Below are 25,152 nucleotides of genomic sequence, written 5' to 3'. Positions count from 1 at the left end.
AAATATTAACTTGAATACTTTTTATTGAAACATCCTGTTAAAAGCAGCATCATGTTCAAACATTTCTAACCCAGAAATGAAATGGCTCCACTCTAATGAATGGGGAAGTCTGTAATCATGGATATACATAGTACTTGAGAAGACGACGCAAGGTTAAATGACCACATTATAACTGAAACTGTCCTTCAGGTATTCAAATGTAATGACTAATGTCATAAATGTTCCAAGAAAACTTCCTTTATTTCTAAAGATTATATGGATTTAAAGTGGACTCCTACCTTCACCAAGTCACACTTGCCACATGTGAGCCAAGTGGAACCAGAATTCGCTACCTCCTGATTTGGTCCTATTGCTTCCAAACTATTGCAACAAAAACTCCAATAAACCAGAACATTTGCTGTGTTCTATAGGCATAGGAACTATTTTATTTAGACCATTTCTAAGGATTCTGCCTCAGGTTTTACATGCAGGATTCAAGTTTATCGTAATGAATACAGTCTAGTCTTTGAGAGATCATGTCTCATCAAGGTCTGTAGAGTTTTCACTGTCGTTTGCAACAAGGGCTTCTCTGTTCTCATAAGTCCAGAAGCCATTCAGATCGATTAGAATGGTGGTGACTGTGTCTCCTTGATTACTGTTGATTAAATCCTGAAGAGAGATTTTCAAAGGATCCTTTGGTTTTACCATGTCAAAGATTTCATCCTGCAAGAGAGAAAAAAATACAGTGAAATCTGGTATCTGATTCACTTAATTTCTATCACACAGTGATCTACAATTCAGCACAGGCACATGAGCTTACATAAAATTCTTTGTTCCAGTTTTTTCTTTGCCATTTAACAGATAGGAATCTCCTTTTCACTATGTACAATCACAGAATTTTATTGGAAGATTCCTTAGGTATGTGATAGCTATCCCTCATAGAGGAAGAAACAGACTCAGAGTTTAATCCAAGCTACATAGCTGAGTAGTGGCAAAACTAACACTTAGTTCTTTGAATACATGTTAACTACTTATAATTTTCTGTTGTCTTTTTTTTTTTTGGTGAGGAAGATCAGCCCTGAGCTAACATCTGCCAATCCTCCTCTTTGCTGAGGAAGACTGGCTCTGGGCTAACATCCGTGCCCATCTTCTTCCACTTTATAGACACCGCCACAGCATGGCCTGACAACGGGTGCATCGGTGCGCGCCCAGGATTCGAACCGGGAAACCCGGGCCGCCGCAGTGGAGCGCGAGCACTTAACCGCTTGCGCCACCAGGCCGGCCCCTCTGTTGTCTGCTAATTGGTGGTAAAGCAAGGCCTTGATTTAAGTGCAAACAGCTCAAAGTAAAAACTTAAATGCTTCAGAGCTAAGACAGTGACAAAGTTTCATTTCCAAAAATTGATGTCAACATTTTACTCTGGACCATGGATTGGTGGGTTGGGGGGAGTTCAGTATTAAAAAATTAGTCATCCAGAATGACAATAAACTGCTAAAATTTACTGGAATAGATGAAAGAACCTCTTCTATATTATGAAGTATACTATATGAATACTTATAAGGAGTTACTATGTGTTTTCTAAATTTTTGTAGTAAAATTAGAGTATTTTATAACATTTAAGGAGGCAAATTACATTTTTAAAAGAGTAGAAAAATTCAGGTAAATGAAGCTTATGAAATTTATTTATTTATTTTTTTTTTTGAGGAAGATCAGCCCTGAGCCAACATCATGCTAATCCTCCTCTTTTTGCTGAGGAAGACCGGCTCTGTGATAACATCTATTCCCAATCCTCCTCCTTTTTTCCCCCAAAGCCCCAGTAGATAGTTGTATGTCATAGCTGCACATCCTTCTAGTTGCTGTATGTGGGACGTGGCCTCAGCATGGCTGGAGAAGCAGTGTGTTGGTGCACGCCCGGGATCCGAACCCGGGCCGCCAGTAGTGGAGCGTGCGCACTTAACCGCTAAGCCACGGGGCTCGCCCTGACTTTTATTCTTGTATGTTTGTGAAAGTTCCTTTTCTAGGTTGGTAGCAACTTAAAATTATTAGTTCTTAAGTTGCCTGTTGCATAGTTTCGAATTGGTCTCATTTACATTAAATTAAAATAGCCCTTTATCTTACACTTGGTTAAGGTTAGCTTAGACGTGTTATTTTATTACATTACTCAACCTAAACTTGAATTGATACTGGATGCTCCATGTTTTTCATAGCTGGTAAAAGTCTGATTACTAAAATGCTAACTAGCAGCATCTATTTCAAATAGTGGTAGTTTCCATATTATAGGATTAACGTCTCCTTAATAATACCAAAGCAAGCCAGCCCTCTGAAGTAGCAGACTAAAAAAGTGCCTGAACCTAAACAGTTCCCAAGTTAAAAATTCAGTTTACAGTGAAATAGGCTGCCAAAAGATGCAGGCTATATTGATTCTCTTAATTTTCAATCAAAATGAATGACTGCTTCCAATGAGAACACAAAGCTGACGATGCTAAAATCATAAACTACACAAATTAGCCCAAGTGTAGTCTCAGTTTCTAATGATTTAAATATCAATTCCGAACAAATAACAGCAAATACTTGATTTGGTTCAGTACTTCACTGTTCATAAGCTGCTCTGATATAAAATTTCATTTAATACAAATGATTATCTGGTGTTATGTAAATTAAAGGAAAGAGTAACCTTGACGTCTTGAAATGAAACAGGATCTTGTCCATGGATTTTCATTAGTTCCTGTATGGCCTGTATTTAGTAGAAATAAATCTGTAAATAAAAAATAAAATACACAACAGCCCCCGCCTTCTGTCCCACGGCCCCTTTTTAGTTCCAATTCCTTTCCTATCAGACCACAAGCCTCATCATTTCAGGCACTCTTGCCAATATTCTCAACTTCCTTGACCTTGTCTCACATCTATTCAGCAGAACCTAAACGCTGGATCAATATAACCATCAACCTTTCTAGGCCTACACTTTAATTATTAAGAACTTAAGAAAAAAGTATACAAGACTACAGATTATTGCTACTACAGAGGAATGGCCTCCAACCTCAGATGGGCCTTTAACGTGGCCTAGCAATTATTCCGTTGTGACCTGTTCCTCCCATTTTCCAGAAATGCTGTTCATACCTTCACCATTCTTTGAGACACTCAATCCACCACCTCCTCTCCAACCCTACACTTTGCCTTCTACTTGACAGAAAAAAAATAGAGGTAAACTTCCCCTGAACTCTTTTATAACCTTTAACAAAAAAATACTGACTGAAGAAACTACTGTGATCCAGTTGGACTAATAAATATTTTAGGTGAGAGTCATTCATTGGAAAATGTGAAGCTTACAATTCCTGGTAAATAGTCAACTAAATATTCCAAATACCTACTCTATGTGGTGCCACTGATGGCGTGTGCACAGGGAATGTCTTTGAAGTAGATGAGAATCTCTTGAGTACACTCTCAGCTACTAGAATAGTGGACCTGGATAGGATGATCTAGAGTGCACCATCCAGGGCCAGTTTTATCACTAGGATATTGATGTACAAGGCTCTACGAACAGCCCAGGATTGCAGGGCTCAGCACCAGTAACTTCTTACCTTAGCCCATACAACAAAGCCTAAATAAACTTGGATAAAATAGATGCATGTATGAACTATTTTCGTGTATTTATTAAATAAAATTTAGTATTCTAGGAGTACAAGATACTATAAAGAAATCTTTATGAAAAGGGGTTGAGTGTTTAATTTCTAAAAGATATGTTTACTGTTTTCCTAAAACTGACTTTTCATTTACTAGGTCTGTCTATAGTGGGGGCATCCCTATGATGGAGTGCTATTATCTTCTCGGATTAGCCATTGATTTAAGCCCATGCAGCATTTAATTTTTAAAAAATGCATCCTAATCCAGGAATTGTAATTTATCCTTCTAATATTTTCAGTAATTACTACCGATAAAATCATAAATGGAAAGCTTCTAAGGGAATTTAACATGAAATTATGAAATATATACGATAAAACTCAGAAACCAAAGTTATTTTAAAAGTACCAAAAATTTTTTAAATGGAAAAGAAAAAGCCTCTGGGGGGAAATGGTTTATGACAAAGATGTGAAAATGTCATTTTTATTGTTCTAAAAAACCCCATTTCTTCCTATTATTGATCTTAAACATCTAAAAATCACCTGGTCTTCTAAAAACCAGCTACAGAAATGTAGTGATGGAGTGGGCTACTAACTGTACAAAACTATTCCATCAAGGAGAAAAGTCACCATTCAAATGAAAGAATGATTTGTCTTACAAGGACAGACATTCCTATTTTTACACCTGCTGTATTTGAATGCTTATCAGATACTTCAGAGCTCATCATGTTATTGTCTGAGACCAAATAAGGCATAAAATAAGTACTTCAAAAATCTGTTTCACAATGAAATGCAGCACACAGTTCTAGCCAGTTTTAAAATAACTTTATTTTTTGTAGCACATCAATTAAAAGAATCTACAACTACCAAAGTCTGCAAAACTTCTGTGGAAAGGAGCTACCTTTTCTGAGCTGTTTAAAGCTTCTATAGGATTTTACACACTAGTTTTTGATCACCAAGAGCACAGAATTTCTGATGCATGTTTATGTCTCCACTGGCTAGTATAGCCCAACGTATATTTACACACTTATTTTAGTATTTTACATCTAATCAAATCAGTATTGATTTAGCCCATTTATATTTTTTAATAGAAAAAAAAAAAACTAAAAACAGACTTGATTTCCTTCTGAAATCTGTTATGTAAACCCTTTTGTTAAATTTAAACATCATAAGTTAGATAAAATTGTCAGTGAGTAAACCAAATGCTATAACATAATTTAAGGAACAATGACTCATTTACATACATGAGACTTACCCTAAAGAAATAATTAAGGGAAAAGACATTCAGATATCCCTTGTTCTCAATATCAAGCAATTTGAAGATATACTGCAGAGCTGCAGGTTCTTTTCTGTTTTCTAATGCAAGAACAAAATCCAGGTAGGTCTTATAGTCCTATAGAAAAAAAAGTGACTTTCATTAGACACTTTATTTGGAATTAACTTTTAAAGTAAATATCTGATGATCTGACACTATTTTGCAATCAAAAGTAGCATTTTTGGGGCCGGCCCTGTGGCGTAGCGGTTAAGTGCTCGCGCTCCACTGCTGACGCCCAGGGTGCACCGACGCACCACTTGTCAGGCCATGCTGTGGTGGTGTCCCATATAAAGTAGAGGAAGATGGGCACAGATTAGCCCAGGGCCAGTCTTCCTCAGCAAAAAAAAGAGGAGGATTAGCATGGATGTTAGCTCAGGGCTGATCTTCCTCTCACACACACACAAAAAGTGGCTTTTTTTAATATGAAATGAGAAATCCATTTGTATACTTAACGTTGGTTTCTACAAATTCTGCATAGCATTTAATCTGTTCAGGACAGTTTTGGAGATTTGGCTCATTTTCTTATGAGAGAGATTTGCTATGTTAGACCATAATTTCTTTCCATTATGCTTTTGAAATGGACAAGACAGGAATTAAGCTATCGTACATTGCCAATAAATTTATACCTTCATTTCAGTGTGGTCATTTTGAAAAAAAAGTTTATCTGGAATGAACAGAACAGTATATTTACATAGCTGTTTTGAAATATTGTTTAAAAATTTTAAATCAGATGAGTTCCAATAAGAAGCCACCTTAAAACTGCTAGATGTTCTACAGTGAACGGACACTGTTCTCATCTATAAAAAAAGGCAAAAGAGTATAAATAAAGACTGGAAAGACATGAAAAGAACAGAAAGCTTTCTTTACGAAGAAGGGATAGTCACAGATTACTTTTTTTGCATGGTGAAAAGTAGTAAAATACCTGGGAGATTCTCACTTAGAAAACAATTTTATACTCTTGGAACAGATGTTCTTGGGCTAAGATTAAGAATTACTTTTTGCATAAATTGCAGTATAAAGAGCTGGAGAGCTGCAGCCTCGTTGTGGTCTAACTCCAGCACAGCTGTAGCCTCTGACTTTCTTTATTCCCTAGAAGTCATCAGTAACCACGAGCTCTTCACTGGCCACTGTAGACAGCTGTGGAGTCACGCAGCAGAGTTTCTGCGCCTCTTTCCTCTTTTCCTTTGCAGTTGGCTCACAGTGGTGTTACTTAGAAAACTTACTAAAGCTAAATGATAAAACCTAAAATGCTGATTCTCTTCTGACAATATGACCATTTCTTAAGCATCACTGGTTTGGGAAATTTATCAGATCCATGCTTTTAATAGCAAGAATGGTGATTTTAAAATGCTATTTAGAATTTTCTTAAGTATTTTGCATTGTTGTGATAAAAGGACAGGTACAGGTTAGTCAATCTTTAGCTACTAATACAGCCACTTATAGAGAGTAACACAGCCTGATTCTTAGCTTTAAATTATGGCATATGTGGTACTATCTAGCTGGTAATTTAATGAATGAATCATCTATAGTCATGTGCCACAGAAGATGTTTTGGTCAATGACAGACTGCATATAGCACAGTGGCCCCATAAGATTAGTACCCTAGAGCCTAGGTGTATAGTAGGCTATACCATCCATCTTGGTTTGTGTAAGAACACTCTATGATGTTCACACGACTAAACTGCCTAACGACGCATTTCACAGAACATGTCCCCATCATTAAGCAATGCACGAATGCAAAAAAAATAGTCAACCGGATTTGCCAATTTTTCAGATTTTTTTACTAGTCCACTCTCCTCTACAACAGGTGCACTGAGAATGAAATGAACAAAATATTAAAAATTTGTATTTGCCCTGAGTCCATAAAGGAAGTAATATTTTTAAGCAAATTTACCGTAAGATCAAAGGCTCCAAATCTCAAGTAATTTGATCAGTTCATACTTTTTACAGATACTGTTAATGCACTGATATAAAAATAATGCTGTATCACAACAAGAAAAAGTCTTTTGGAAATGGTGAGAGCCTAAATTTTTAAAACTTATCAGAGATTTAAACTACTACCATTTCTCCATCATAAGTGAGACACTCCTGGAAAACACGGTCTAAGAAGACGTTGGTCATAGTTGCTGTTCCGTAGCGGGAGAGTTCTTCTTTACTGAGCATGCCATTGTGATCCTTATCAAGATTCAAATACTGGCCTTGGGAATAAAGATGATAAAAAGACACTTATGACCAAAATAAAATTCTAATTAAAAGATAAAAGAATAAACACTAACAAAAAGTTCAAACTGGTTAGTATTTTGCTTTTCAAATGAATTATAGTTATGAACTATGTTATAGTGCTCTAACATCAGCTATCCCTGTAACCTCTATCAGAACAACCGTTAAGCCAGAACTGGTCAAAGAAAACCCATTATGAAGGTCATGGCCTTTGGGCTATCTCACTTACATCATTATTTGTTTTCAGTTTGCAACTTTTAGGACTTTCCTAGGTTTCTAAATTAGATGGAGGTAGGGATCAACAAAAACCTCTGAAATGTTGGCACTTGAACGCAGAGGTCAAGGATGCCAAAATGAGTCAGAAGACCACCCAGCAGAACAATGTAACGGACTAATGAAATTCAAGAAAAGAGCAAGCAGGCCCTAGAACACCTCCCTCTGTGAACCCTGAGAGTATCGTTTTATCACAAGGCTCACAATGCAAGACCATAGCTGATGTTCCTAATGATGCTCCAGAGTCAATAAGAAAGGATTGAATTTCATTCTCTATGTTCTACTATAGAGTTAGAAAGTGCAGTCATTTCAAAAGAGTTACAAAAATTTAAAAGGTTGATATTTAAACAAGTAAATTTTAGCAATCTAGAATACTAGCTCTTAAGCTAATTAGAATACTTTGATCTTGAGGTAAATAAGCCTATGTATGAAACTGTCCTTTGAACACCAATTAACTGAGGAACGGATAAGTCAAATTTTAGCATTATGATAGGAACATACCATAAACCCTTAGGGCAGAAGGAGCAGAAAACCAATTTGTTTCTTGACTCTCCTTGGACAGTTCCTCATCCCTTAACTAAATGAACACAGAGATATAATTAAAAGATAGCAAATGTCAAGTGATATAATTAAGTGATTTAAAAAACATATTTACCTCCAATAAATCATCTAGGAAGCTGCATGCTAAAATATCTTGAATTTTTATCTTCCCTTTAAAGAACATAAAGACACACAATTTCATTTTAAAACAAGAGCAACTCAATTTTATAAAGCTATTATTTTAGAACAGCAACCACTCAATTGATATTTTACAGCTTCTTAGCTCTTATGCTCCAAAGTCCTTATTATACAGAAGAGGGAAATCTGCAAAGCACATTTAGTAAAATCTCTAACTCATATCTACTTGTATACCCCCAACCATATAAATCCAATCAATAAATTCTTTCCAAAATTACATTGATATCAGATTCCCAAAAAAGTTACGTTGAGTATTTGTGGATATGGATATAATACTGCAAGTAAGGGAACAAGGAGACTGTCCATTTTTCTTCGGCAGGTTCTCTAATAGGAAGCAATGTAGAGGTTAAGAGGTAGATGAGATAGATGAGAATTTAAATCCACTTCTAGATATGTAATCTAGCTAAGTCTCAGTGGCCTCACACACAAAATGTGGATAATAATAAAGCCTGCCTTTGGAGTTACAAGAAGGAAATGAAAGAATCCATGTAAAATGCTTAGCAGAATAACTGGTATACTATCAACAGTCAAACTGTTGGCTATCATTATTTTGTAAACTTTGAAGGGAAAAGATGTGTAAGTGCCTATAACGGAGGCGTTTAAAACAGACTGTCAGCTACCGTGTACTATGATGGACTCACAGCTGGATTTTCGAGGACAGGAGGAGAATCAAGGACTTTGATTTGGGCCTTCTGTCCCTTCCTCTGCCCCAGTTACATGTATTTAAGTCTAGCAGATTAGAACAGTCAATAAACTGGACTGTAAGTGAGGCCAAATTTACTAATCTGATCCTCATATAGGATAGTTAACTTGAGAAAGAGAAAAACACATCGTGGCTAAATGGTTCTCCTATCTCCCAATTCATATTTTTCATCAATAAGAACAATTCTCCATTACATTACAGATCAGGGATAGCAAATTATATCAGAATAACTGGCTTCTTGGAACTGAAAAGAGCCACAGATTACCCAGTTCATACTTTTATAGATGAAGAAACTGTAAGATGTTAGGTGACATGCCCACTGTCACATAGCTGGTTATAGTCAGTGCAAGTAAATCATAAACAATCTTTATATATTAATGGCAACAACATGGTAGGAAAATAAATAAATGACATTTTCAAGACTTTAGTTATTAAGATTTAGAAGTAATAATATCCTTGTAACATCTAAGTTATATAGGATTTTCTTTTACCTGTTCTTAGAGGGTCTAAAAAGAAGAAGAACTTCCTAACTGCTGTACAAACATAAAAAGAATAAAAAGATTTTTCCAGCCCATCTAATTGTGGCAAAGTCGGGATAAGCTCCAATATGTAGTTTTCTAAATCCTGAAAGAACAAAACAAAATAAAACTTTAAAGTGTTAAAATGTCTGATCTTGTTTCTTCACTACACACTGGAATAGAATTTCAGGCCAAAAAATTATTCAGCATTAATACTCTATTAATGATGAAATAAATTCATAACTATGTTAGTGGTGAAACTATTTTATATTAAATTTGTTTCTACTAATTTACTTCTTTCTAAATTTTAACATTTTTGAATAGGTAATATATTCTACACAGTTCCAAATCCGAAACGAACAAAAAAGTATTCATTGAAAAGTCTCCCTCTCACCTATTTCCTCTCCCCAGAGGTAACCTATATCATCAACTTCTGATGTATCTTTCCAAAGATAATTGATGCACATGCAGGCCAATACATATATACATATTCTCCTCCTCTCTTTACACAGGATGTAGCAGCATACCATGCAAATTCTCCTGTATCTTGCTTTTATCACTTAAGAATATACTCTGCAGTCAATCCACATTAGCTCTCAAAGAGCTTCTACTTTTTTTTAAATAGCTATGTATTATTTCATTGTATGGAAGTACCATAATCTAGCCAGTATTCTACTGATGGACATTTAGGTTTGTTCTAATTCTTTGCTACACTAAAAACAACACTATAGGGGCTAAGCTAATTTTTCATTGATAGCTATTATGGGAGAATATAGGATATAATTTCTGTAAGTGGAATTGCTGGGTCAAACCATATGCACATTTATAATTTTGATAGACATTGGCAAACCTCCCACCTCCCCATAAAGGCCATATCCATTTTACACTCCCACCAGCAACGTGAAGGCTATATCAACACTTCCTAAATTATGCCCCAGAAGTGCTACAGTAAACTTACAGGGGTGCAGCAGGATATTTTATATTTTTGAGGGAAACGTGTGAGACACTGCACGACAGATGTCGCTATGAGCTAGAGCTATGAGCTCAAGGTAGTTCACATTTTCAACATTAGATCGAAATATCTTCCTTTTGATGACATCAATTTTTGCAAAGCTAGGTTTTTGGTGGTTGCTGTGATAAAGGAAGTACCACATGAAAATTAGTGTGGAAGAGGAATTGAGGGTGACTGTGTCCAATCTAATTCCCAGGTCTGAGTAGCTGTACAGTGCCCCATGGGCACACACATTCCGTTAGTAATTGTTATATAAGAATAACATAAAAATATTATTTTCTTTTAATTATGTGTATTACAAATGGCTAATAGGATAATAAGTTTAATGGATACTTTTTAAATTGTTTAGAACTAACTGGTTAATAAATGGAACTATTAACTATTTCCTTTGGCCTTGAGCCACTATGAAAAAATTACTGAGCTAATAAGGGCAATGTGAACTGAAAAAGTTTGGGAAACCTTGGCCTATTAGACATTCTTTCATTAAAAGTATTATCAAACTTTTTTTTTTGCTGAGGAAGATTCACCCTGAGCTAACATTTGTGCCAATCTTCCTCTATTTTGTATGTGGGTCACCACCACAGCATGGCTGCCGACAAGTGGTGTAGGTCTGTGGCTGGGAACTGAACCCAGGCCACTGAAGCAGAGCACACCGAACTTAACCACTAGGCCATGGGGCTGACCCCCCAAACTTTTTGATCTTTGTCAGTCTGGTGGTGTAGATCTATTTGGCATTTCTCTTATTATGTGAACTTAACATTTTTTGTCTGATTAAGAAGCATTTGTATTTTGCTTTCTGCAAACTATTTACATCCTTTGCCCAGTTTTCTATTGGGTTAGCAGCCATTTTCTTCTTCATCTTTAGGAGCTTTTTATACATTAGGATAATTGGCCATTTGTCTGTGACTGCATTCAGTTATTTTTCCTGGCTTGTTGTTTTCTCTTAACTTTGTTTATGATGGTCTTGGCTCTACAGATTTTTTTTTTTAATTTAGCTGAATTTATTCATTGTTTTTCAGACTTCTGAGTTTTGTCATACTTAGAAAGGCTTTCCCTATTCCAAGATTATATATTTAAAAGTCTCATGGTTTCTTATATTTATTTTAACAATTTATTACTTTTGCTTTAGCCATTGTAAAGTATAGTGTTTCCAGTTGATCTGAGATACTTTATAATTTAAGTTGTAGAACAAACAGATGGCATCTCAAACTTGATGTGTCCAAAATGGGAATCTTCCCATCCCCAACCCTGGTCCTCAACCATTTTTCCCTATCCCAGCAGCTGTTCAAAACAAACATTTAAAACTCATCTTTGGTTCCTACCTTAACTTCACTAAGGCCCCTCCTGCTTACCCCCAACAGCTAATTCAGCAGCAAATTTTTGGGGGGCGTGGGTGTCCAAAAGATATTGAATTAATCTATTACTGGCTTTTTCTATAGCCATCAGCCTGATCTGGGCCACTATCATCTCTCACTTGGACTACTGCAGTAGACTCCTAACTATTCCTTCTTTTCTTGTAGGCTCCTTACAATCCATTCTCCACACAACATCCAGAGTGATCTTTTAAAAGGTAGACCATATATCCTGACAGATTCAGCTTAAAACTTCTAATGGCTTCCCATTAATTTCAAAATAAAATCCAAACTCCTTCCCATGGGCTAATAGGCCCTACAGGTGGACCCTGCCTACTTCTCCAACTTCATCTCCTGTCTCTCTAACCTTTGCTCATGTGCTCTAGCTACAATGGCTTCCTTCTGTTCCTAAAACAGGTCAGCTTTAACTTTGCCTTGGGGACACTGAATTGCTGTTCCCTCTATACTACATCTTCACAAGGCTAGCTTCTTTCCTCAAAGAGGCACCCCTTCCATCTTATCTAAAATAGCCCCCGACCCCATCATATGCTTTCCCATTACTCTATTGTCTCCATAGAACCTGTCACTATTTGAAACTATCTTGCTTATAATTTAGTGTCTGCCTCCCCACTCTGCTAGGAAAAAAGCTCCCTGAGAGTAAAGCTCCGAACAGTATCTGGCACAAAGTAAGTATCTGATAAGTGCTTATTTAATAAAACTTAGTAAGCGAATGAAAGTTTGCCTACACTACTCAAATTATTGAAGTTGGCTCTGGAAATCACTTCTTTTCAATAAGGAAGACACAAAGTCTGGTTTCAAAAGGCAAAGTGCCAATGTTAGGAGAAATAACTTCTTTTCTTTGAGAGAAATGTTTTCTTTCATTAAGAGAAAGGAAAACTACTCCATTTGAAACATACTACAGAGATAAACTGTTGCTTTTCTCTCTTCTTCCCCTATCCCTCTTTCAATTTTTGTTCTCATTCATGGAAAGAGGCAAGACAAGCAATAGAGGGGAAGTGTGTTTTGTAAACCAGCTGCTGACAAGAATTCTCAGAGCTATAGACACAGTCCAGTATCTGACCTGAATAAGTATCAACAGGTGGCTAATATGTCTTCCTTGCTAGAGAGAGATGGATACAAGCAAGAACCTTTTACTGTCAAGTTGATCTGAACCTTAAAGGATGAGAATGGTACTCTGTCCCTAGAAAGGTTTTTAAGTGTAAATGTTCAGTATGAGCTAACAGATTCTATCTACAGAAATCTGGATAAAACAGACTGCAACAAATTATAACAAAAAACAAACTATAACAGGGAATTTTCATTTCTTTAAATTACATATTCAAATATTTAAGTGATTAATTAACCTGGTTCATATTTATGCCTAACTCCCTTTCCCATTTCCCCACTACCCTAAAAAGGACTCCATATTTGGGAAAAAAGTGTGTGCTGAAAAGAAGCACATGTATATAATTTAGATATCCACAGTGACAAGAAGCATAGTTATTTGGATCATCAGGCTATAATTCTCTGTTGATAACTTGGCCTAACTACATTAGTACCTAATGGGAAATAAAAAGCCTCTTGGTAACTGGCCTTACAACTCAAACCTACAGGTGGGAATGTAGTCACATTATTTTTCTCTTATATTTCCTAAAAAAGGAAAAATTTCTGGCCCTTACATTTTAAAATAGTCATACATTGATAACACTCATGAATAAGCAAAAGGTTTTCACTATTTCTTCAATGATTTTTAATCCTATTAAACCACTACATTCTTATTTTCTCCTCTAAAAGGCTTTTAAGGTTGGAGAAAAGAATCTAAAAAGGAATTTTTGTGGTCAATATACATTTTAAAAGTTTTTTAGTAAAATGTTATCTGTAAAAACAAACAAAAACAGAGAAACAAAATAAGAATCACTGTAATCCCAACACCCAATGGTAACACTGTTGACATTCTGACATCTACTGTAGTTATGAAAGTAGGGTAATACTTACTGATTCCCGAAGATACCCTTGTCCAGCAACATCATATAAACTGAGTCCTATTCTTGTTTGATGAAGCCAAACTTATAATAAACGAGAAAATAAAATATAAGTATTAAGATCTCTCCTTTAGCATATAAATGGACAAAAGGAGATAAAGAGCTAGATTAGACGGACCAGCTAATCTAATAACTCTATAAACACATTTCTTCTCACACATACTACTTACTCATTAACCCAAAAATTGTTCAAAACAAAACAAACATACCATAGAATTAATGGCACATATCAACAGTTCTACCATGCCTACAGCGACAACGTCGATACCCTCGAGGATATCGTTCTTTACCTATTAAATTTGTGTTCTACCAAACAGGGACAGTGAGTGTAATGTTATGCCTTCATCGAAGCTGCTTTTATTCTACTGAGGTTAATTACTGCAACCAAATATTAGTTAAAGATGGAACACACAGGACTTCACAGATCATTATGGAACTTACAGGAATCATAACTACTCCAAGTTGTTTAAGAAAATCTCAGCTCTAGTACGTTCCAGGAGAGAATCACAATAATAGGAAAACAAATCTTGGTCAAAAGAAATAAATTCTGCTATTCAAACGTACTAAGAGAGCTGTCTGACCTGGAAGGGATACCATAAAAGCATGGACCAAACCCTCCCTGACTCCCAGACAGGAGGAGTGCAAGCACAGTGAAATCACCTTTTCTCATGACATAATTAAAGAACTGCATGATGGAAATTCTTCCGTAAGAATCTGTGTGAAGGAGTTTAGCAAAGACTTTTGCTGTGAAAAATTGCCTAAGGAAAGGAAATAAAGATTAAAATCATTTGTCAACATAATATAAAAATGACTTCTATGAATTAGCAAACAACAGCATAAATTCAAACAATTAAAAATCAAAGTGATAAAAAAACCAAAGTGAGAACTATAGTTCAAAACTTAAAATATTGTCATACATCTTTGCATTCTATTGTCTTAAGAATGGGGCCGGCCCAGCAGCATAGTGGTTAAGTGCTCGCGTTCCACTTTGGTGGCCCGGGGGTCCCAGGTTCAGATCCCGGGCATGCACCAAGGCACCGCTCGTCAAGCCATGCTGTGGCGGTGTCCCATATAAAGTAGAGGAAGATGGGCACGGATGTTAGCCCAGGGCCAATCTTCCTCAGCAAAAAAAAAAAAAAAAAAAAGGATTAGCATCGGATGCTAGCTCAGGGCTTATCTTCCTCAAAAAAACAAAAAAACAAATGAAGGCCTATAGTGTTGTAAATAAACTATTTCTTTTAATAACTTCATACCAATGTAATTTTCTTGACTAAATAATTTTATTAAACTTCATTAGTAACTCAAATTGACTCAAATTGTCATACTATTGACTTAAGTTTTCATTAACATTTATTTGAGGCATTTAAAACGCTTAATGTAACATACTCCTTTGTTAATTATATTTATTCTTACTTGCACTTTGGTCCAGCTTTTTCACCAACCTTCAAAAAATTTTCATAATTAATCATTGCTTCCTCTCCAATCACAGGTGGTGTCTGGTGCTTATCCAACAAAAACCATAAGTTCTTAGAAGAATTGCAGAAATGAAGATGTTATAATTAACAGAATAAAATTTAAAAACGTAGTTAAATGTGTTATTTCCATTAAAATGATAGTCTGATAGCAGAGAGTTAATACTAAGATGAATCTCATCCCCTATTAGCCTTTTGATTACCTAATAAAATAAATAATAAAAATAATAGCTATAATAAATAAAAATAGCTCAATAAAAATAGCTAGCATTTATTGAGTGCTTACTAAGTTCTAAGGTTTTCATATATAGTGCCTCTTGAATCCACATAACTGTATGATGTAGATAGTGTTATCCCTACCTTACAGAGGAGAACTGAAGCACAGAAATGTTAAGTCCATTGCCCAAGAGCACAGAGATTTGAACTGGGATTTGAACCCCTGCAGACTGACCCTACAGTGACGGTTCTCAACTTTGGCCTCACATTAGTATCATCTAGGGACTTAAAAAAAATGAAACAAAACCATCCTTGGGAAACGGGCCCACGCAAGCCCTGCAGCTGGTTCTGGCGGAACCATCGCTCCAGAGCCTGTGCGTTCACCCACTCTGCAGCACTGGCTCCATCAAGGCACCCGGAGATGCTGCATGACGTAAGAGAACTAAGAAACAGCTAACATCATAGCAACCTTTTATTCCATTCTTACCTGTAATTCTTCATTATCCAGCAGTTCTCTGCTTTTCCTTTGCAGGAAGACAGCTCTGGATTCCTCTCTCAATTTCTGCAGTAAGACTTCATCTTCAGCTGGCAGCTAAAAATACACTGTAGAGTTAATTTCTACACTTGAATTCTAGACTATTGGGTTATAGAAAATGTACTTGGCCTCATAAAATAACTATTTACGCCACTGCCTCAAATTACTTTTTGTATCTCAATTTTGCTTAACTTCAAATCATTCATTGAAAAAGCTCATTTAACAAAAAGAGATCCACAGAGAATTCAGTGATCAGTAAGGCCAGATTCTTGCCTGGAAAAAGCTAATAGTCTAGCCCAAGTTTCATTTTATATTCTTAGAGCACTGTTTCCACTGTAACCTAAGATTGATATAGAACTAAATTAGGACTAGCTGAAGATTGACAGTCTTAGCAAAGTATGCCTTTTGAGACTGGATCACCTTACCTCTTGGAGACAGTAAAGCCAGTGTCTATTATGTTGGCCTCCAAGGCAGAGGGTCTGCTCACTGGGGTGATTTCCATAAGCAAGGCTTTAAAATGACTCATTCCAACTCGACTTCAAACAATTTGCTTTGATGATTTCTTCTTCCTTTTTTACATCTTTGTCTCATTAAATGTACCTAAGTAACTTATAGTCCAAATTAGGGGTTATGGTTTTCCCTTTTCATTTCCAAGAACTAAGACACCATCCCTCCCATCAAAAGGAATGGAGAAGGAAGAAGCATTAGGAGGTGAGGCTGGGGCTGAGACTGGGATTGTGCTCCAGTGGCTGGTCAACCAGCTAATCAGCTAAGGAGAGAAGTGGTGGCCAAAGATGACAGGTGGTTTCCCTGAAGCAGTGGAGGGGAAGAGGAAGAAGAGACAAGGGAAAGAATGTCCCCTAAATCCACATCTGCAGACCAGAAACCACCTGGGATCTGGGAGAGGTCACAGAGGGAAGGAAGAGAGAGAAATGTGGGAGAAAGGGATTCCCTCAGGAACCAAAAGGTTGGTACTGGGAATATAAGCAAGTTGAGTCCTAGCCTCAGGAGTGGGGTCACATCCACATCTCAGGGCTGTTCCTGGGTTAGGGAGATACTGTGTTTCATAATCCTGATTAAATGAAATGATGAATACTATCTGAAGTGCTCTTAAGTATGTGGGCACTCAGTAAATGCCAATTCCCTTCCCTCTCCCCAAGACTATCAAAAATCTTCAGTTATCTACTTGCCTCTGTTTAAGAAAGTGTAAAATGCAAAAAAACAGGAAAAGTATGTATGATGTGATCCCATTTTCGTTAAACACACACACGTCTCACAGAAATATGTAGAAGGATTTATGTAAAAATGTTTGTTTACATCTCTGGGCAATGTTATGGGAAAATATCATCTAGTTTAGCTTTTCTCCCCCTTTTCCATGACAAACGTGGACTAGTCATATAATTCTTAAAAGACTGGGAGACATATGGTATTACACAAAGGTTGCCAATAAAAATGGTTCACATGGCGGGCTGGCCCGGTGGCACAGTGGTTGGGTTCATGCGCTCTGCCTTGGCGGCCTGGGGTTCATGGGTTCGGACCTGTGCACTGCTTATCAAGCCATGCTGTGGCAGGCGTCCCATATGTAAAGTAGAGGAAGATGGGCACGGATCTTAGCCCAGGGCCAATCTTCCTCAGCAAAAAGAGGAGGATTGGCAATGGATGTTAGCTCAGGGCTAGTCTTCCTCACCAAAAACAAAAAAAAAATTTAAAAAAAAATGCTTCAGATGAAAAAAGTTTGTACTTGAAGAAATAAGTTACAATTATATAGATAATTCACTTTTTTAATACTTCAGTCCTTAACGCAAGTAAAACAAAATGTTTACTTTCTTTGCAAATAATATTATAATTAACTGAGTTTAGAAGGTAACAGATTTAAGACACAGTCAGCAAAATGTCCAAAGTTAACTTTTCTATAGTGGTTACATTTTACATAATAATAAATTGGTCTTATTCTTTTAGGTAGCCTTCAATTTCAGGTATAAATAGCTTTCTTAAGGTCCTACTGTTTTATCTATAACCCTCTTCAAAGACTTCCTTTTAAAGTTAAGTATAACTCAGGGCCAGCCCCGTGGCTTAGTGGTTAAGGGCATGCGCTCCGCTACTGGCGGCCCGGGGTTCGGATCCTGGGCGTGCACTGACGCACCGCTTCTCCAGCCATGCTGAGGCGGCGTCCCACATGCAGCAACAAGAAGGATGTGCAACTGTGACATACAACTATCTACTGAGGCTTTGGGGAGAAAAAGGAGGAGGACTGGCAATAGATGTTAGCCCAGGGCTGGTCTTCCTCAGCAAAAAGAGGAGGATTGGCATGGATGTTAGCTCAGGGCTGATCTTCCTCACAAAATAAATAAATAAAAAATAAAAAAAATAAAAAATAAAGTTAAGTATAACTCTTCAAATTTTCCATGCTCAATTTTTCAGTTTAGCCCGAAGCAAATGTTTTACACCTTATAACATGAGTAAAAGACAAAGTTAGAAACGGTGATCAGCCAAGTAAAACTAAGTCTTATAAGAGCCTGAGCAATATAAGCCAATAGAATACCTACTACTAATATCCATAATAAAAATGAGGAGAAAGAAAAAGCCTATAGCTTTTCTATAAAGGGGCAATTAACTTTGTGTTCTTATACCAATTACCAGGTCCAAGATAATGATAAGATCAGCTAGAATAAAAGGATAAATATATAAAATTTAACATATAATCCTCAATTTACTTATTTATAAAATATAACATTTTGATCCCCTTCTAAAATTACATTTCATTTATAAACTCTGCAAGACATTTGCTTTGATACCACTTACCCTATAATAAAACCGGGGAATGGTCTTATAGAATTCATTTGTGTTTTTTCTACCTCCTTTCCATTCTGAGTAGTATTTGGTAAATAAATCCATTTCTTCATCTTTTAATTCTTGTTCACTTTTTTTTTCTGTTAAAATAGATTGAGGGGGGAAAGCACTTTTAAAGTCAAACAATACTTTCCTCAGGTCATCTATATACTATAGTCTAATTACAGTGCAAAAAAGGCCTCACAACTGCTTAGACGCTGAACATCTATAGCAACTTTCTTAAAATACCCAGAATCACTATCTTCCACTGAAAGTCTCCCTTACATCTTTAACCTCTTCTCAGCGGCTCCTTCCGCTTTTTTTTATCACTATACTTGTCTCTTCCTCAAGTCACTCCCTCTCTTATAGACCTCTGGCATGTTCCTATTTCAGTCTATCAAAGTCTTTACTGAGCACCTACTGTGGACAGAGCACTGTACTAGACACTGGGGCTAGAGCGATGAGAAATCAGGCACAGCCCTTGACCTCTCGGAGTTTCAGCCTCATAATCACTGTTCCTCTACCTAATGCAAAACCCTTCCATCTGAAGCTCACACCTCAGGGTGCTCTTACCCTCCAATCCCCCTACTGCTGGCATTAGCTGTCTCATTTAGCCATTCCTCCACACTTATTTGAGGACATGGCAACTGGTGCACAGCATTCTGCATCTCAGTGTCCTGCAATCATCAAGGAAGAATAAACATTTATGTGGGTAACTGGGACCCCCTTAACTCTGAAGGCTTTCACCTCTACTCTGTCGCTTGGTTCCATGGCAAGACCACAAATCTTATCTGCTCCTCTTCTGGAATCTTAAACTCTAATATACTCTCAGATAATTTTTCTTTCCTTCTGGTTATTCAAAACCTCATTGCCATAATACCTGCACTTCAGCCTCACTGAGATCTTCAATTCTGTGATCTATTTTCTGAAAAGTTTATTTACCTCTTCCTGGTCTCACTTCCTTCCCAATATGCCTGTAGTTGTTCCCCTAAACTCCTCTCATGCCTGCATTTCTGCTGCATCTGCCATGTTAATTTTTTCTTTCTTTTTTTTGTGAGGAAGATTAGCCCTGAGCTAACATCTGATGCCAATCCTCCTCTTTTTTTGCTGAGGAAGACCGGCGGGGCTAACATCCGTGCCCATCTTCCTCTACTTTATACGGGACGCCGCCACAGCATGGCTTGATAAGTGGTGTGTCGGTCTGTGCCTGGGATCCGAACCTGCGAACACGAGCCACTGAAGCGGAGCATGCGAACTTAACCGCTATGCCACCAGGCCAGCCCCCTGCCATGTTAATTTTTAACCTTGGACCAATCTTATAATCTAATTTGTTTACTATGGCTCAATGCTGTTGGAGAAAATTGCAAAATTTTGCAAATTTTTGGTCCCACAAAGTTTTTTCATGGTTACTAATTAATAAGTCAGCCTCTCAAAAACAATAGTACATATTTTGTTTGCCCTTGATGTTCTCTTCGTGACTGATTACTCCAAACTTGCACTACATTCCTCAAGCCCCCCTCTGTGTTCACACTCAACAGATGACATTCCTTCCTGGTTCACCAAAAACTGAGTCTACTGGGCACGGACACTGATAAACACCTAAGTGGAGTGGGAGGGCAGGAAGGTATCAGATCTGCACCTTACCTTCTTCCTGCCAGATCCAGAGGAAGAGGTATCTCTTCTCTCACCCAAGGCTAACCCCTCATGCTACCTGAGCGCTTAACCTCAGCCTCTCCAATTCTGTTGTGTTCTTTCATCATTTATTCTTTCCTTCTCCCCACCTCCCTCTTCAGTACCTTCAATTTCTTCATCTTTACTGGCTTTTCTTTAACTTACAAATACACTGAGGTCTTTCCCATCACTCCAAAAAACTCCTTCCTTTCTACCTACTGTACACATGACTCCTTTTTTTTATTTTATTTTATTTATTTATTTATTTTTCCCCCCAAAGCTCCAGTAGATAGTTGTATGTCATAGCTGCACATCCTTCTAGTTGCTGTATGTGGGACGCGGCCTCAGTGTGGCCGGACAAGCGGTGCGTCGGTGTGCGCCCGGGATCCGAACCCAGGCCGCCAGCAGCGGAGTGCACACGCTTAACCGCTAAGCCACGGGGCCGGCCCTCATGACTCCTTTCTTTCTCATCCACTTTTTCAAATGAAAAGCCTATACTGGCTATCTTTACTTTCTCACCTCTCACTCTCTCTTCATGCAATTCTATTTCTGCTCTTACCACTCTACAGAAACTGTTCTTGCCAGGGCAACCAAGGACCCAATTGCTCAGTCTAATATACATTCGTGTCCTTGATTTCTCTGTAAAATTTGATACTGTTGATGAGTCTAACCTCTTCTTGGCTTTTATGAGACCACACTCTATTGATTCTATTTTCTGGCCATTTCTTCTTTTTTTGTTAACCCTTCTTCCTCTATCATTTCAACTTTCGTAGTTTAACTTCTAAGTCCCAAACCTATGTCAGTAACCCAGACATTGCTCTTGAACTCTAAACTCATCCATTCAAACAAAATATTTTCATCCTCATGCTGCAACATAGCTGAAATAATTCTCCCCATCCCTCACCTTACTACTCTTCTCTAATTCCATATTTCCATTTCAGTTAATGGTAGCACGATTCATCCAGTCACCCAAGCCCAAATCCCAAAAGTCATGTTCATTGTTTCATTCTCTTTCATTCAACTATTCTAGAGATACACAAGTAAATGTGTGAGTGGCTGTGTGCATGTGTGTCCATACATACATGCAGCTTTCAACAGAGTGTCAGGGAAAGCCTCACTGAGATGAAATTAAAAACTGAGGAAAAGGAGGAAGCACGCTATCCAGATATCCAGGGGGAAGTACATTCCAGGCAAAGGAAATAGCCAGTGCCAAGGCCCTAGGATGAGAGTGTGTCTGGTGTGTGCAGGGAAGAGGGAGGCAGCCAGTGTGACTGCAGCACAAGGAGCCATGGGGAGATTAGGGAGGGCAGACAATGGGGAGCCAGGCCACTAGGTGGTTGGAAAGACCTTGGCTTTTATTCTGGTGAGGGAGAGAGCCATCTGAAGTAATGAGGAGGCTAATGCTAATCCAGGTGACAGACGGTGGTGGCTTGGACCAGGGTGGCTGCAATGGAAGCGGTCAGGAGGAAATATACTCTGTATTTTCTTTTTAGTCCCAGGATTTGCTGACACACTGGATATGGGTATCAGAGAACGAGAGCAGTCAAAGATAACAAAGATATAACTAAAGGTTTTGACCAGAGATGGGGTTGCCAGTACCTAAGATGGGGAAAACTACAAGTGAGCAAGTTAGGAAGGAGAGCAGGAGTTCAGTTCTGGAAAAGTTAAGATTAAGATATCTATCAGATCCAAGTGGCAATGTCAAGTAGGCAATTAGATATATGAATCTGGCATTTGGGAAGAGGTCCAGGCTAGAGATAAAAATTTAGGAGACAATACGAATAGATAATATTTAAAGCCATATGACTGGATAACTTCACCATGAAGGTGAGTGTAGACAGAGAATAGAAGCTGACCACGGACTTAGCCTTGGGCATTTCAACGTTAAGTTGTTGGGTAGAAGAGGAAGAAAAAGCAAAGACTAAGAAGGGATGCAGGTGAGGTAGGAGGAAAACTAAGAGAGTGTGTCTCCCAGAAACCAAGAGAAGAAAGTATGTGTAGGAGGAGAGAGTGAACTACTACGTTCCTGGCAGGGACTGCTGGCAGGTCAAGTAAAATGAGGACTGAAAACTGACCACTGGAACAACATGGAGATCACTGACCTTCTTGACAAACAGGAATTAGAGACGAGTACGGATTTAACCAACAATTCTTCTAACAAGTGTTGCTATAATGGGAGCAGAGAAATGAGGCATAGCTAGAGGCGGAAGTTAAGACAAGACAGTTTCTTTAAGATGGGAGAAATACCACCATATTCACATGCTGATGGGAATGACTGAGAAAGAAAAACTGATGATGCAGAAGAGAGGGGATGACTGGGGGAGCGCATCCTTGAGTAGGCAAAAACGGGATGGAATCTAGCACACTGATGAAGGAAACAGCATTAACCAGAAGTTGTGCAACCAAATGACTCATTTTGTTTATCATCTCTCCCAACACTAAAGCATGATCTACAAGGACAAAGATTTTTGTCTGTTTTGTTTACTGTTATAACCTACAACAGTACCTGACACATAACACATGCAATGGAGTGGCTTTAAGAGTGAAGAGGAGGAGAAGGCACAAGTATAGGTAACTTTTTCGAGACGTTTTCCTATAAGGGGTGCAGAGAAATGCAGCAAAAGCTGGAGGCGGATGTGAGATCAAATGATTTTTTTTTTTAAGATGGGGGATATTACAGCATGTTTGTCACAGCTGATGAAAACGATCCAGTAGAGACACAAAATTTGATGATGCCTGAGAGAGAGGATAAGCTCAGAGTGAAGGCAGTGAATAAAAGAAAGGGAACACGATCTAGTGTTGGAGTGCAGGGACTGTCTCACATAGCAGCTTGGACAGTTCTTCATTTTAACCGTGAAGACAGAGTGTATGCGCACCTATGGGGGGCTGACAATGGTAAATGGGAACACGTGACGTTCTTCTTTGATTGCTTCTACTTTCTCAAATACATATACATACATACGTAAGTCCATCAGCTGACGGTAAGGAATAGGAAGGACATACTGGAGGATCGGAAGTTTGGGAGATGAGAAGAACTGCCTTAGACTGTGGGAGAGTGAATGTCTAGGGAAACACGGAAGGAGTGTAAATGAATGGCTGAAAACACCTACTTTAGGTGAGTGGACGCGAATTAAAAGTGAGACAATTCACCCTGGTTCCTTTTTTCTCCAACCACTTTCAGCTGCTCCGGGTGCAGGTGTGGAATACGAAAGACAGTTTTAACCAGATTGGTTAGCAAGCAAGTGTGAAGGAAGGGCGAAAGGGACAAGGAAGAATGGATTATGAAACCTAAATGTTATCCATTTTAGATGGATAAGGAGGGAAGTGAAAAGTGTGCTGGTAACAAGGCGGTAGGATCAATGGACCATAGGTTCTGGAAGGACCGAAGAGTTGTTGGAGCCGGGGTTCTCAATTTTCCCTCACAGTCTGGGTCAAGACCATGTAAGTGAGAAGCTAAGGAAGCTTTTCATTCCCGCAAATCCTTTCCCCGGGAAGTGTGGGTCACACCTCCCCGGATCCCTAAACCAGTCCACTCTGCCTCCTTTGTCGGGCGGTTCTCGAGGAGCGGAAAGCGCGGCTCGCGTCGCTGCTCCTCCCCGCTCCCCCCCAACCTCTAGGAGTTTAGCGCCGGCCTGGCTCTGCGGGCGGCCCCTCCCAAACTCACTGTTTGGACCGGTGTCGGGCGTCGCTAGCCGCCGGCGAAGAACTTCTTTCCAGTCCATGGCTGACTCCCGCGCAGCGGGTCCTGCATTCGCTGTTTACTGCCCGCTCCACCCCCTCCCAGCTCCGACGTCACACGCCGTCCAGCCCCGCGAAGGTTAGGGAGGCCGCTCAGCCGCCATCTTGGGCACGGGCGGAAGGTGGCTAAAGAGGCAAAAACGATTCCTCTACACTGCAGAGACTACGGCGATCACACTGACAGCGGAGAAACCGACGTGAAAGAGGTGGAAAATGACCCTCCTGAAGGCGGCGTCCCAACTTCACCAAGCCCGATTTTAAAGGCGCAGGATAAGGGAGCCCGCGCTGTTATTTCTTCATCTTGGGCCTTTGGCGCTTGTGCACCACGTGACTCAGGGGTCCTCAAGCTTTTCCGGCTCGAGGGAAGAACTTTCTTCCTTCACAATTTCTTTTCATTGTTCACTGCGGATATATGGATGTCCTAAATGTCCCCTAAACTTAGTAGTCGCCTTCCGCCGCCGCCTCTGCCCCCTTCTGCCACTAAAAGCTTCAGAATCGCCTTTTTCTCGCTGCCAGGCCCGGCGGAACGCCCGCGCCCTGCTCGGTCCCGCCCCCTTGCCCGGGGTCGCCGCGGTGCATTGTGGACGCGGTAGTTTCCGCTGCGTTCATGGTTGCGTTTAGCGTGAGTGCTGCGGTGAGTTGTTGAATGAAGTGGAATTGGTTTGCGTTGGGTCCGTACCCGGTAGGCGGTGCCCTTCGCGGATCTCCCTTCCTTGCCTGTGTGGTAGGCTCGCCCCCCTCCCATTCCCCCCGTTTACGAGTTTGGCGCCTGGGGAGACTGGGATACAGGACCAGGGCCGCTATCCTTGCTGCTGTGGGTCTGGGGTCGTCGGCTCCTGGGCGCGGTTTTCCACTTTACGCCCCTTGTTCAGCAAGGCTCCCATGAGATCTTGCCCCTTTTCAAGGACAGTTGTGATCCACGT

At 39.0% G+C, this 25,152-nt stretch overlaps 2 protein-coding genes across 4 annotated transcripts in view; one reads left to right on the top strand and one right to left on the bottom strand.

Moving 5' to 3' along the window:
- Nucleotides 1-221: 221 nt before the first annotated feature.
- Nucleotides 222-24,558, bottom strand: PPP2R3C (protein phosphatase 2 regulatory subunit B''gamma). 2 transcript variants are annotated; one of them, XM_087422615.1, is made up of 13 exons: nt 24,156-24,558; nt 18,794-18,921; nt 15,944-16,048; nt 15,182-15,270; nt 14,429-14,526; nt 13,722-13,792; nt 9,336-9,468; nt 8,059-8,114; nt 7,905-7,980; nt 6,972-7,108; nt 4,852-4,989; nt 2,654-2,713; nt 222-702 (listed from the first exon to the last, which is right to left on the bottom strand). In XM_087422615.1, the coding sequence occupies exons 1-13, from the start codon at nt 24,211-24,213 to the stop codon at nt 514-516; spliced, it is 1,338 nt and encodes a 445-aa protein (XP_087278741.1). In that variant the 5' UTR covers nt 24,214-24,558; the 3' UTR covers nt 222-513. The 2 variants fall into 2 exon arrangements, with proteins under 2 accessions (XP_087278741.1, XP_014647611.1); XM_014792125.2 differs by having other exon boundaries at nt 15,182-15,294; nt 24,156-24,543.
- A 163-nt stretch (nt 24,559-24,721) lies between these two features.
- PRORP (protein only RNase P catalytic subunit) overlaps nt 24,722-25,152 on the top strand; it is a 130,121-nt gene continuing 129,690 nt past the window's right edge. The window contains exon 1 of one of the 2 annotated variants that reach the window (XM_087422605.1): nt 24,722-24,863. The gene's annotated coding sequence lies outside the window, so the exon portion shown is untranslated. The other variant, XM_004436407.3, reaches the window with a different exon arrangement.

Source organism: Ceratotherium simum, chromosome 3, assembly GCF_057802395.1.
Source record: "Ceratotherium simum simum isolate JZ-2026a chromosome 3, ASM5780239v1, whole genome shotgun sequence".
NCBI classification, from domain to species: domain Eukaryota; kingdom Metazoa; phylum Chordata; class Mammalia; order Perissodactyla; family Rhinocerotidae; genus Ceratotherium; species Ceratotherium simum.
This window is presented reverse-complemented; position numbering and strand designations above follow the sequence as displayed.